At 37.2% G+C, this 13,869-nt stretch overlaps 1 protein-coding gene across 2 annotated transcripts in view; it reads left to right on the top strand.

Moving 5' to 3' along the window:
• The first annotated feature begins 824 nt into the window (after positions 1 to 824).
• LOC149540765 (putative serine/threonine-protein kinase PBL7) overlaps positions 825 to 13,869 on the top strand; it is a 41,850-nt gene continuing 28,805 nt past the window's right edge. Inside the window, exons 1-2 of one of the 2 annotated variants that reach the window (XM_089801857.1) lie at positions 825 to 1,328; positions 1,478 to 1,711. In XM_089801857.1, the coding sequence (XP_089657983.1) occupies positions 1,585 to 1,711 (127 nt within the window). In that variant the 5' untranslated portion in view covers positions 825 to 1,328; positions 1,478 to 1,584. The remainder of the gene's footprint in view (positions 1,329 to 1,477; positions 1,712 to 13,869) is intronic. The other variant, XR_016356441.1, reaches the window with a different exon arrangement.

The following is a 13,869-nucleotide window of genomic DNA, read 5'->3' as shown; positions in this document are numbered from 1 at the left end:
TTTACAATCAATCCACCATACTAGTCATGTATTTTTAGGTCTACACACGTTGATAAAAATGTGAGACTACTTTGTACTCTTTAAAGGCTACAGACGAGATGTACTTACCCTACTTCCCAAAATGAAATTTGAACTTTTAATTTCTTTCGTTTTTTTGGGTTTGATTATATATATTACTTAATCTCATCCTAGTTCAAGGCATTTAGATAACAACTTGATACATAAAGGGCCCGTTTGGTGAGTGGAATAGGAATACGTATTCCAAAAAAATTGAATTCCTTGTTTGGATGCACCAAAACGGGATTGAAATATGAAGCAAAAATGGAATACGTATTCCATTTTTGGCCCAAAAATGGGGTTTTGCAATTCCACCAAAATAGGTGGTATTGGAATACGTATTCCTATTCCATTTTTTTAAATTTTAGAAAACATAAATTTTCGGGTCCGCGAATTCCCATCAAATATTCGCTGAACCAAATGGAGAATAGGGATACGTTCTATTTCAGAATACGTATTCCAAAATATGTATTTCAGAATACGTATTCCTATTCTGCTCACCAAACGGGCCCAAATTGATTGAAAGTAAGCTTAATTGAAGTGGGAAAAGTTGGGGAAGTTATGTACCTCCACTTAGCATGAGTAGACCACAAGAAAAATATTCATATCTGCAAACCCCAAATCATTACATCTTCCCGAAATCAGAGCGGCCAACTGGACATACCGTGGATATCCTCCCAAGATGCCACTACGAGAGGTCAATAATTTATCCCGCAAATTGAAAAACCGAAAAACATAAATTCAATCTACACGTCATAAAGATCCACAAATACAGCACGTTTAAAAAAATTGCAACGCCAATTAGCCCGCTCAAATTCCTAAACTTTAGGAGAAATCAACGATAAATAATTTAATTTCCATTACGTGGTCATTACCTATCCTTCTTCTGTGCGGATTCTTTTGTTGTAACCTGATGTTTTTTTTGTGGCTCTTTCGTGCGTCCGAGGAGAAGGTGCTGTGTCTACAGAAGGATTTGATCCTGTGACATGGCGGCCTCTCTGATGTTATACCTGCAGTACAAAATGAGAACAACATGTAAGAAGAAATTTTGTCCCCAGAGCCTCTCATTGAGCTCACAAGCTTTATGAGGCTTCAAATCCAGTTGAATTGCAGCGGCACTTCATGCATTTTAAGCGAGGAGGGCTTATTCGGCCGTGACCTTGGGTTCTCGGCCGAAATTATCTTTTATAGTCTAAGGGAGAGGTTTTTGCAGCGAGTTTTCTTCTGGATAATTTTATCTCATTTCAGCGAACGGTTATTTGTTTTATAAGGTTAAGGAAATTTATATACTCTTCACATTTGCTAGGGTTTCTATCCGAAAATTCTCTTTGAGATTTTTGGTGAGGTTTTAGGGTTTTATCGAAGACGAGTTGTGTTGGAGAACGTTTGAATGACTCTTAATTGTCTTTATATTCTGCAGGGTGTTTAGGAATTAAGATGGAATGCGTGGGTAAATTTGAAATTTGGGAGAATTGAGGGAGCAGAGGACGTGAAAGGATTGTTCTTTTGGAGAGAACTGGTGTTGAAATGGGCTGTTTTCCATGCTTTGGATCTAAAAATGAAAACACATTCAATCCGGCCACTAAGGAGGAGAGTTTTAAAGAAGCGCAGGTTAATTATTTGAATGGTTCTCAGTCTTCAGCTGTGTCTTCAGGTGAGCTCCGTGCTTCTGTAAATTAGAAATACAAATGCTTTGTATTTCAGGCACAGAGAAAGTCTTCATGCAACGCCAATTATAAAACCAAACAGTATGTTAAGCTGACATTCCTTTAACTTGTTTACTTTATAAAGCCTTTCCTGTATCTTTTCACTAGGGATCGAGCTCTTCTGAGTTAGAAATGCAGAATGATTATGGTGCGGCTACCAAGAGTTTGTAATATGTGCAACTTAGACGACCAGAAGACGAATCGCATTATTCATTTAATTTCCTATTATAAAATGCGTTTACTTCTAACTTGTCTGTCATTTAAAGAACTCCTTTAAATAAGAAATAGAAGTGTTTTGTACTTTACAGACGTAAAATTTGTATATGTGTAACTTAAATGAAATTGTAGGTTATGTTGAGCATCGAACAGTGACCACAAAGTTCAGACTACACCAACTGAATCACGCACAATACTATAGCCGATAAACTATCAAAAAATGTGTTTATCTATGTCGAACTCACCTTGCATATATAGATCAAGGAGGAAGTACGAAGGTGAAATAGAACGATTGACTAACCCTCCAAGAGTTGCGAGACATGTGGAACACTTGGGAGAAGTGTGAAGGCATGTGTAAAGTGTCTATAAATTGATACAAGCCACTAAGTGAACATAAGCTAATGTGAATAGGACTGCTAGGTGTAGGAACTAGATAAGAGATAACTAGATGCATAAGACATTTTTCACATTAACATTACCTTGTAAGTGATACTTTGTCTGTGGATTGTTACAAACAAGTCTTGACAATGTGGCTTGATAATGTACTTATGTACAATTCAAAAGTCTCCCTCAAACGGTGTAAAAGGAGAAAAACCAGCAGGGAAAATCTCCTCTCCAAAAGATAATTATGTGTAAACAAAGGACCTGAGACCTGCATCAATGACAACTTCTTTTGCCCCAAGCGACTGATGCAAGGCAAGATAGCAAGGTGATGCCAAATTAAGTGAAGATTTCTTGAACCAAATTCTCATGCACAAATACTCTAATTATAGAACACCATCATGGATAAGCTGATGAAGGAAGTGCATATGAATCTTGATCTGCTTCCACTGATGCTCAGCTGGGTTGCAGGAAATATGAATGGCACTTTGGTTATTGCACCAAAGTATATTAGGATGATTAGGTGAATGAGCAAACTCTGCCACAAGTTGTCGAAGCCATGATATCTTTTAGCTAGCAAGAATTATTCCTTCAAACTCAGCCTCAATGGGTGATAATGCAATAACAATTTGCTTCGTGCAATACCATGCAATTGGACTAGACCCAAGATTAAAAACAGAGCTGAAAGTGGACTTTTGAGAATCAACATGTCTTGCCCAATTTGAGTTGGTGTAGTCTACTATCTGTGAAACCTCTGGTGTGTACTGAATCCCAAAATGAGTGTTGTGATAACATACCTCAAAGTATGCTTGGTAGCCTTCCAATGATTCTCATGAGTGTCATGTGAAAAATGGGAGTTTAGCCCAACAACAAAGGTGATATGAAGTTGAGTATGGGTCATAAAAGACAACAAACTCTCTCTACAAAGTAGCATTGACACTTGGTACTGTGCAAGTGTAGCAGTGACAATAAATTTAAATGGTGTTTGTTGTGTGTGCTCACAATCTGAAGTATCCCTGGTTGTAAGCAAAGAAAAATAGACAATAATGATTAATAACTACAATTCAATGTGCAGAGAATAGGGTATTTATTATCTTCTGCTTTTCCTTATTCAAGGCATACACAGAAAATACTGGAAAAACTTAAACAAAGAGAACACACAGGAAGTGTTGGACTAACCACCAACGTTCCCCTTTGGGATTCGTGACATGGCTTTACCGCCTCCTGTGTTCTATAAGTTTAGTGGTTGTATCGGGCATTAACATGTCAATCTTTTGGTGCAACTCTAGTTTGTAACAAGTGGTAGGAGAGCTTGGTCACAGGTTCGAATCTCCTCGGGTAACGCTGAGGGGGGGATTGTTTGACTAACCACCAACGTTCACCTTCAGGATTCATGACATGGCTTTACGGTGCCTGTGCTCTATAAGTCTAGTGGTTGTATTGGGCATTAACAGGTTGATCTTTTGGTGCAACGACAGCTCTAGTTTGTAACAGGAAGAACATCGACTTCTACCAGAAATTTAGACCATATGTATCAGAATTACTTGCTCTTAATACAAATTAAGAGAATCAGAAAGTTCTACTGGGTTAATGTCAATCACAGGAAAAATAAACAGACTTCTCTTATAACTAACACTAAACCTGAACTTTGAACCTGGAGGTGATGATGAAACCTGATGCCATATGTATCAGAATTACTTGCTCTTAATAGAAATAAAGAGAATCAGAAAGTTCTACAGGGTTAATGTCTATCACAGGAAAAATAAACAGACTTCTCTTATAACTAACACTAAACCTGAACTTTGAACCTGGAGGTGATGATGAAACCTGATGCCTTCAACTGGAGTTGCATGCCTAAACTGCCTACTTGTATTCCCAGCTGGAAACGTCCATTGATGACATACTTCAAATCCATGCGCTATGCGTTTTCAGAAAAAAAAAAAGAAGCCAGGCCTGGCTGTAGAAAATATCTGTAACTGTATCAGAATGATGTGATTGCTATGAAGCTCTTGGATTGGCATCCAATTCCCAGACAGGGGCTATGTCCTGTGCAGGAGAAAATTACTTGCAAGCAAAGAAAACTATTAAGATAGTCAAAAGATAGCCTTTGTTTCCTCTCCTGTAGACGATATCTTCTTTCAGCAAATGGAAACAGCAGCGTAGCGTTCTTTCTCACGTGGATGGCCAAAACAGGAAGAAGTTTCTAAATCTGTTCGTCAGTCTCATCTTGCTGACTTGCCTTGTCATTGGCATAAGCCAGAACACTTCAATTCCCGGTGACAGGAAAATACATCCCACCACCTATATACTTAATGTCATAACTAAAAGAGTGGCCCTCAGCAATGACTCGAAACCCTCAGCGATGACTCGAAAATAGGAACTTGAACATCAACCAAATTCCTGTTGTGAAAAAAATGGATAGGCCCGGGGGATCAGAAATCAAAGGCCAGCATTACAACACTTTTTTGTGCAGCTAGGCAACGAATATTACACAATCACCCCTTTGAAATTTCTGAAGCAAATCAATTGCATACTTTTGCTTAGAGGGTGGATCATTTCTTGAAACTGATTTTGCCTTAGGCTTGTTTGAAAGCAAATACTTAAACTGATCCAAGAAATCTTCAATAGAAGTAAGGGCATTAGGAGACACGTTTCTTAACTCGAAATCCAATTCTAGTATTTTGAACTCATTAACTTTTCCAAAGAGATTATTAAGGTTATCCCACATTTGCTTAGGGTTGTACAACTAGCATTGGGAAATTGAAACTTACCAGAAACAAGGAGACTTGTGATTCCCATCGCCTTCCCAACTTGTTTTGATAAGTTAATTGTTCAAACTTCAAACTATCTAGTAAGCCACATTTGTTGTCCATTGATGATTGGCCAAAGTCCTTCAGATTGAAATATTTGTACTTCAACTTTCCGAGTGTGATTATTTTTTGGAGCTAACAAATCTATTTTAGGATCTATGATGCAAACAAAACAAGGCATGTGAATTGTGCCTGACAAAACCTTCCTAAATTTTGTATTATATCTGAATTGTGATGCCCTTTGAAAGATGTAAAGGAAGAAATATAAGTTTGTTTGATGTTTGGAAGCGAAATTGGCTATTTATAACTCATGAAGATTTTTAATTTTTTTGAAAGTGTATCTAAAAGTGAAATTTGATTGCAAAATTTGGATCCTTGTGAAATTTTGATGAATCTGAAAAGACTTTTGTAATTTTTGACAAATGTTGTGAAAGTTTTGCCCTGTTGAAAATTAGAAAATTTACAATTGAAAATAGGTGAAACTAGCATATTTTGGAAAATTTGCCACTGTGATGGTGGCAAAAAGAGCTTTGCGTAGACTACAAATGTGGCAAAAAAAAGGCCCTCGACATGCCAGTTATTGTGAAATAAAAAAGGGTTTCGTTTTTGAAAATTTAACAATTGAAGTAAACCACTAGGTGAAAATTCACAGTTTAAAAGCATGTGTTACTTGACATCTATCTATGAACTTAATTTAATAGTATGTTAAATCAAAAAATTAATGCATGCTGTTGGGTGAAAGTGTTTGAAGGTCACCAATCCACTCAAGAAGCAATTGCAAGTCATTATGATGCAAGGGCCGTGTTGGAGGCTGTGCAAGTGAAGGGGCCACTTGAAGGGGTGCCTAAAATGGAGTTGACTGAGCAAGGAGGAGCTGTTGGAGATGGGAGCCAAGTATGAAGGATGCTCAACATGCCATGATTAAATGAAACAGCTACCACATTTAAATCTGTTTAGCCACAAGATCTTTGCTTTTTTCTTGGCATGAGATAGGAGGAGATGCTAGTTGATGTGTAGGATGTCAGAGAAACCCGAAAAAGCTTGTGTGAACCCAGGGATACATAAAGTCAACAGCAATCAGTGATCATTTTGCATTGCTGGTGGTGATCTTCCATATGGCTTTCTAGATATTGATACTAGCCCTTCTGAGATCTTCAAAGCTTGATAAAAACAGCATCAACATAGCCCAAAATGGACTTCCTGATGACCATATGAGGATTTGCAGGTGTAGATAAGACATTGTATGGATTTCTGACGTTACGAAGATTTCTGTAAAACAATTAAAACTTGCCAAACAAGAAATTTGCCTTTCGAATACAGACAATACTGCAAGCTAGAGAAATGTCACATTCTTGGAAAAATAATTGAAAAAATGCCCTTTAAATGGGCCTAGTTGGCAAAAAAATTATGCCCTCTTCTAATTTTTTTTTTCAATTTTAAAACAAAAGCTGTGCAGTACAAAATTGTATAAAATAGTACATAGAATACAACAAAGTTCTATGCACCAAAAATTGCGAAATTTCAAAGTTACCATTTTCAACAGTACAAAACGTAGTTTTTTGTTTCTCAAGCCTTCATGATGTGGGATAGAGCTAAATGCTAGATTCACCAATAAATGGTAAGGAACTTGCGATTCAACACTCTGGTACTATGTTTGAGCAGCAAACAACGAACACAAGAAATTCGACAAATGATCAAGCACAATGCAATAAATAGTCAATATTTTTTTGTAAAACATTTGTATGTACAATAAACTCTCTTTGCATGTATAGATCAAGGAGTAAGTAGGAGAGTAAAATAGAATGACTGACAATCCCTCCAAGAGGTGTGACACATGTAGAACACTTGGGACGAGTGTGAAGGCATGCACCAAGTGTCTATGAAGTGAGACAACTAAACCACTGAGTGAACTTGAGCTAGCGTGAATAGGATTATCAGACATGGGAACTAGATAAAAGATAACTAGATGCATATAAACAATTATCATGCTAATTTATGTTACAAAGAGCTTCCTTTAAAGGAATTAAAAAAAAACACATTGTTGTTTTGCAAAATTCAAAAACAAAATACTTCCAGTGAGTTCTTAAAGGAGTACTAAGTGTTCTCTATAAAATTTGATTCATTTGAATACAAGTTTAGTGCAAATCACATCATAATGTGAAATCCTGATACAGTAGTTAGCTAAGAACTATTATGAATCTGAAATGTTTGCTCTGAAAAATATGATCATAATTCTTAAATTGCACATCAGAACATTTTTCATCTTCCTCTTCTACAATTAATAATTCATAAACCTTCTTGCACCACTTCTGTAATTTTAGGCATCATTTTCCCTCACAAAAAGAACAAGGACACATTGCCTTCTTTCGGAAGCTATCTTAATTGTAAGTGTTCTATATAAATTTGATTCATTTGAATACAAGTTGAGTGCAAATCACATCATAACGTGAAATCCTGACACAGTTGTTAGCTGAGAACTATTATGAATCTGTAATGATTTCTCTGAAAATATCATCATAATTCATAAATTGCAAATCAGAACATTTTTCATCTTCCTCTTCTACAATTAATAATTGATAAACCTCCTTGCACCACTCTTCTGTAATTTTAGGCATCATTTGCCCTCACCAAAAGAACAAGGACACGTTGCCCTCTTTCGGAAGCTATCTTAATTGTCTTGTTTGTCTTGGATAGATGCTCTGTTGTTTTCTGACTTTATTCACCTCTTGAAGAAGTTTTGGGACATTTTGGCATCTTTAAGACATGTAGGTGGGATATTTAAGCACAGCAACACATCTTTGAGACATTGCAGCATGCCCCTTTGCTTGAGTTATAGTGGGGACATCTAAAAGCCGACATGTTAACCTATGTTTTATTAAAGTAAACAATATATCTGTAAAATTAATTAAAACAAAATGGGGCACACTTTGATTTTTTTTTTTTTTTTTTTGCAATCATATTTATGGATTACTGTTTTTCTGAATTTTGGATCTCATTTAATCTTCTATTTTGAATCTTCATCGTTCAATGTTCACTTTCATAGATATTATTGTGATTTGAATTGGAGCTGTTTGGAATGCTTAAATGATGACTGATGGTTTAGTTACATAACCAAAAAGCAATAAAGTCTGTTCATTTAGAATTTTTAATACTATATAATAATATATTCTTGTGTTTCAATACAACAGTGTATCCACTATTTTGCCCTTAGGTACCAATAAGTTCTGGATTCTTCAAAATTCATCACTCTTGTAGTTATAATGAGCAAACTATCATGTAGAAAGTTTTTAATCATCAACGTTTCGGATCATACTCCATGATCCATCATCAGGAGTATGATTCGAAACGTTGATGATTAAAAACTTTCTACACAATCTGACCCAGAAAAAACAACTGCATAATTCATGGATTGTGGAAATCTCCCAACTGCAAAACTATCATGTGTTCAAAGGCAATGTAAACTAATGATTGTGCTAATTTTTGTATATATATATATATATATATATATATCGAATAAGTATGTTTAATCATGTGGGTAGAGGATGGCATTATGGAGTAGGAAAAAGTATGGTTCAAAGGTTTGAAATCTTTAATGGTGGATGAACACAAGGCAGTAGGAGCATGTCACAATTTTTTAGGTGGTTATGGAGATGATATTGTAAATGAAGAGAAGGATGTGTTTGCATAGGCTCTTTTTTTTGTTTTTTTTCTAGGCAATACATTTTTTTTCTAGGTAATAATTTTTTTTTCTCGGTAATAAGTTTTGTTTTATTTATAAAGTGAAGAGTAAGTACAAAAAGGTTTTATAAGTGCTTGAAACAACAAGAACCACCCCAAAGTCTTCAACTTCCAATTACATCATGAGGATCTATAGAAAATTTATCTGAAATCCCTAACCCAAACCCGCACAAACAAAACCAACTGAAATGCAATTTGTTCTTCACAACAAGATTGCAGTGTAGTGCCTCTCGTGTTTGCAGTCTGTACCTTGTCTATTTTGATTCAAGAGATACTTGGTACTCTTATTATATGTACTTTGAGATGACCTGAGGGTCAAATGTTATACTTTGACTTAGTACCATAGATGCTTTACTGCTATGCTGTTCAGTTTATCATTTTGAGATGATAGTAGACATATGATGATATCTGATTATTTGGTATTTGGACATATTTGCTGATTATGTTATGTGATGGATTTTATGCTATGGTGATTTACGTCATTCTTGTCTCTTTTTGCTTTATGCGAACGTGAGTGATGTAAATGGACTAATTAGGTATTTAATGAATTTTGCTTAGTCTATGATATTATATGCAATTGCACTTGATTGTGTGTTTTAGTGTGCAGGATTTATATCCCTAGCAGTGGCACATGGAGTTAGTGATTCAACTATTCATATTTTACCAATGTCGTCCCTGTATGGTCGACATATCTTTATTTTAACTGTTTAAATTAAAACCTTTCGGTGATTGTTAAATCCAAACTCATCTGCATTATGTGATTAGACCAATGAGCGTGTTTGTGCATTTAGAGGTTTGCATTGTTGCGAAAGTTGTTTAGTGATTTTTGTGATTTTGGGTTTTCGGGCTTTAAATGTTCTCAGGAAAATTCGCGTTTCGAGGAATAACCTATTTTCGTTTAGGTTGATTCAGAGTCTAGCTAGTATAACTAGCTATTTGCCCTAATCGACTATTCACTCGAAAGTGAATAAGTATTGAAAAAGGGATTTTATTATTCACTTCTCACTTTTTGAAAATAGAAATTTGGAGGGCTTTTCTAAAATCCTCTTTTGAAGGATTTGATTTTTGTTTGTTCTGGAAGCTAAGCGTGGGATTTTCGTGAGATCAGTCTCGTTGGATCCGGCTCGAGACCTTACTTTGCCATGATTTTTGGCAGTATCAACAAGTTATTTATTTTATTGTGCGGGTTTCGGATTCTACCAATTTTGTTGTCAGGTAGGGCTTTCCTGTTTTATCGTTTCTACCCCGTTTCAACTTCTGATTTTGGTAGCCGTTTGTTAGGCAGTTGAGAACCAGCGTTCTCTTTCGTTTTTGTTTACTGGTTCTGCCCGATTGGTCAGGTATGAACTTTTTCCCTGTTTTTGTGATGGGGGTTTGGGGTTTTGCATCGTTATGTTGACCTTTTTTGCATATGGTGTCCGAACTCAATTTTTATTGGATTTTCAGGGTTTTTGTACCCAAAGGTCAAATGGGTTTCAATTTTGAAGTTTTCCAAATTTTGGAATTTTACCTCGTTTTGCATGTTGCCCTGTTTTGTCAGGTTTTCTTGGCATGAGTTTGATTGTGGACCTGGACGATCCATTTGGATGTCGGTCAGATTTTTATTGCATTTTTATGTTGCATTGGGATGTGTGTCGCATCTGTCATCTCGATTCTATTTTCGCTTGAGTGACTTTCTGCTTTGTGTTCTCATCTAGTCCTTATGTTATGATCTTCGTGATGGTGGTGTGCCACACACCAATACGTGTGCGTAAATTTGTCGGGTGACTTGCGAGGCCCGATCTTTTGTGGTACTTCTGGAAGTTATGATCATTGGGGTTGGGTTGGAAATTTGCATTCCTACGGGCACATTGTTGGATGAGCATGGGTAGGGTAGGGTAGCATATGGAGGGGGCTTCTATCTCGCAGCCCGACGATCATGACACCATGGGTTGGCAGAGGGAGCTTTATATAAGCGATAACTAAATAAAACATTGGGTGGTAATAAATCTCAAGATAATAAAATGTGTGAGCACATGATTAAGTTTGAGGACACAATGTGTGAGCACCCGTTTAAGTTTGAGGACACACAATTCGAGCTTGGGCTTTCTGATGCCAAGCGACTCTCCATGATGTCAGCCCCTACTTAGTAGCCCATTGAGAGTTTGACCAGGACCTGTAGTTTATGCATTCTCTATGTCTTGGTTTCAGTCATCATACTGTCTGGCGTGTGTGTTAGCCATGGACGTTGTGCTTGTGTTTGTTTGTAGTTGGATCATTATCTCCATCAGCACGGTGGGAGTGGACCTGCGGGTTCTACGTGGTTGGGAGTTATAGCTACCTATACCACTATTAGGGACCGGTGTATAGAGACGGTCTATTGTTCTAGCATGATCGTTGTTAGATGTTTTCACTTGGTGCTTCGAGTTCTGCAGTATGCTTTCTTGTGATTTATGCTTTCATTGGAATGCTTGTATATCATGTTTAGATGATGTTAGGCATTGTCGCATTTCCTTATTGTGATGATTAGCATAGAATAGATGATGTTATCTGGTTTTGTAGGATATCTTATGCTTTATTGTTAGCATGTTAGATTTTCTTATGCTTATGTTGTAGCATGTTTTAGTAGTGACGTCCTTATATGATAGTACTGACAATCTGATCGGTAGCTTGGGATGTTACGCACGAGGGATGGCTAGGGCCCACGATGGTCTTATGATGCCATTATGGTTGGGAGGAACCACGTACTTAGTTTGGTTGTACTGTACATTGCGATGTTATTTCTGTTATTGCGATGTTGCTTTAGTACATTGCGATGTTTCTTTCTATACTTTCCCTTCACTGCTTGTTTAGATGGTTAGATGTAGTTTACGTCTTTTAGCAGTGTGTTCGAGTGTTCATGCCTCAAATTGTGAATTCGGTACTCCCCAGTTTGGAGGTTCTGAACTTAGTTTCAACCCTTTGGTTGTCCTTAAGTGTTTTTCTTGCTTTTCCTGGGCGACCATGTATCAACATGGAGTGATACAATTTTATGTTGCATGCCCATTAGGATTTTGTCGTGCGTTCCTTGATTGTATCGCACGCCTCTTTGAGTTTTGTTGTGCGATACATTCCAATATTGCACCCCCTTTGAAGGAGTGTTGTATGATACTTGAAAAGTATCGCACGCCCTTGAGAGAAGTATCACCTTATCCCTGAAAGTGTCGCCTTGCTTCTTTAGAAATGTCGTGTGATACTAGAAAGTATCGCCGAGTGCTGATTTAAAGTATCGTCGATATTTGCGAAAATCTGTCCAGGCAGACAACGGGCACTTTTCGGTAAGACTCAAACTTTTCAGGGAGTGTTTTGGCTACCCTCTTAAGTGCTCTTCAATCCCTTGGTGTCAAATTTTGAGTTCGGAATGTTTCGATTCAGATTCAATTATGTGTCTTCCGTTGTCAATCATTTTGGTCTATAGTGGCGTTTGGAGATCCGTTGGGGATTTTTGGTTAGTCTTTCGTTGCGATCTTTGTGATCCTCGTATGTTGCTGTGTGCATTCATACTTGTTTAAAATTTTTTTTTAATCTTGGCTTATATTTATCCTTGTTTCCAAGGGTCTCTGGGTGGGAAATTATATGCAGGCTTTGTCCAGATCTGCGAAACCATTCCAATAGCATTACATTACAAAATTGATTTTATAAGAGACCAATTTACAACAGAAAAAATAAGGAAGAATGGCATCTGCTCTGTACAACCATATCTATGAATGTTGAAACACTTTCCACACCAATGGGCACGAAAAACATAGAACTCCCGCATTAAATTTACTGGTAACCTTCCATGGTAACTGCTTGAAGTCTGAACTAAACCTTCCATGGTAATTGCTCAAAGTTTGAACTAGCAGGTGCCTGCCTTTGATTTACACCAATTTTTGACTTTCATGGATGATTTTCAAACTTCAAATCACCAATTTGCATAACCAAAAAGAAAGGGTACCCAACTTGCTTCTAACTAGTCCTCTGTGAGAAACTAGACCCCCTTCACAATTTCATACAAAATTGGCAGTAAAGTACGCTGCCATGCAAAGTAGTTTCCAAAAAACAAATAGACCATTCTTGCCATTTCAAAGTAACCCAGACCACCCTAAATACCCATTTACAGCCAAGCCAACACCCCAGATTCTAGTTGCTAATTACCAAAAAGTTAAAACAGAGAGGGGCTTATTAACTTCAAACTTTCATCTCTGGGTCCTTGCTTAGTGCTGGCTTTGAAATTGACACTTCTAAAATTTGCCCTTGAAATGGCAATCAACCAATAAGCCCAAAAAAAACGACAAAACCACCATTGCATTCAAGACAAAAAGATCATTTTTGTAGAGGAGACTAAAACATATAAACAACAACACCTAACCCACAGTCCCACCAAAAGACATCCCAAGGTGAAGGAAGCTGACCTCAATCCTTGCTTGGAATCATTGAGTTAACTTTGGCTTCCGTCCAGTCATTATCTCCTTTGATAGCTGCCTCTCAGGCTTTTTGCCTCTCCTCAAGACAGGCTTCATCTTCAACTGTCCATCCAACCCTAGCTTTCATGGCACACTGAGCCTTCCTAGCTTCTTTGAAATGCTTATGCCTTTGACTCTCCACAAACCGCCACACCAAAGGAGTGTATTTTGTCCTAGGAATTTTCTCAATGCTTGTAGCCCTTTCCCCCAAGTTAATTCCCCAATCGAAAATCGTAGTTTATAATCTCCTCAAGTCCAATCAAGGCTTCCGCTAGAATCAATTGGTGCATCATGAATCTGATTTTGTCCTTTTCTCCCAATTGCAGCACCCAAGCTAGGATCATTGAGTAGATGTCTGTGTTTGTACGGTAGTGGTTCTTCATCTGAGAAAACATTTCCCTTAGGAGCAAGTTGACCACATCTGTAAGTTTGGGATGAATGATCCTGAACTTCTTGTCCACTCTTATCCTCCTACTATGTCCATGGAAAGGATTTTGT

Source organism: Cupressus sempervirens, chromosome 9 (assembly GCF_028749045.1).
Source record: "Cupressus sempervirens isolate cs-2001-9-10 chromosome 9, ASM2874904v1, whole genome shotgun sequence".
In the NCBI taxonomy this organism is placed as follows: domain Eukaryota; kingdom Viridiplantae; phylum Streptophyta; class Pinopsida; order Cupressales; family Cupressaceae; genus Cupressus; species Cupressus sempervirens.
This window is presented reverse-complemented; position numbering and strand designations above follow the sequence as displayed.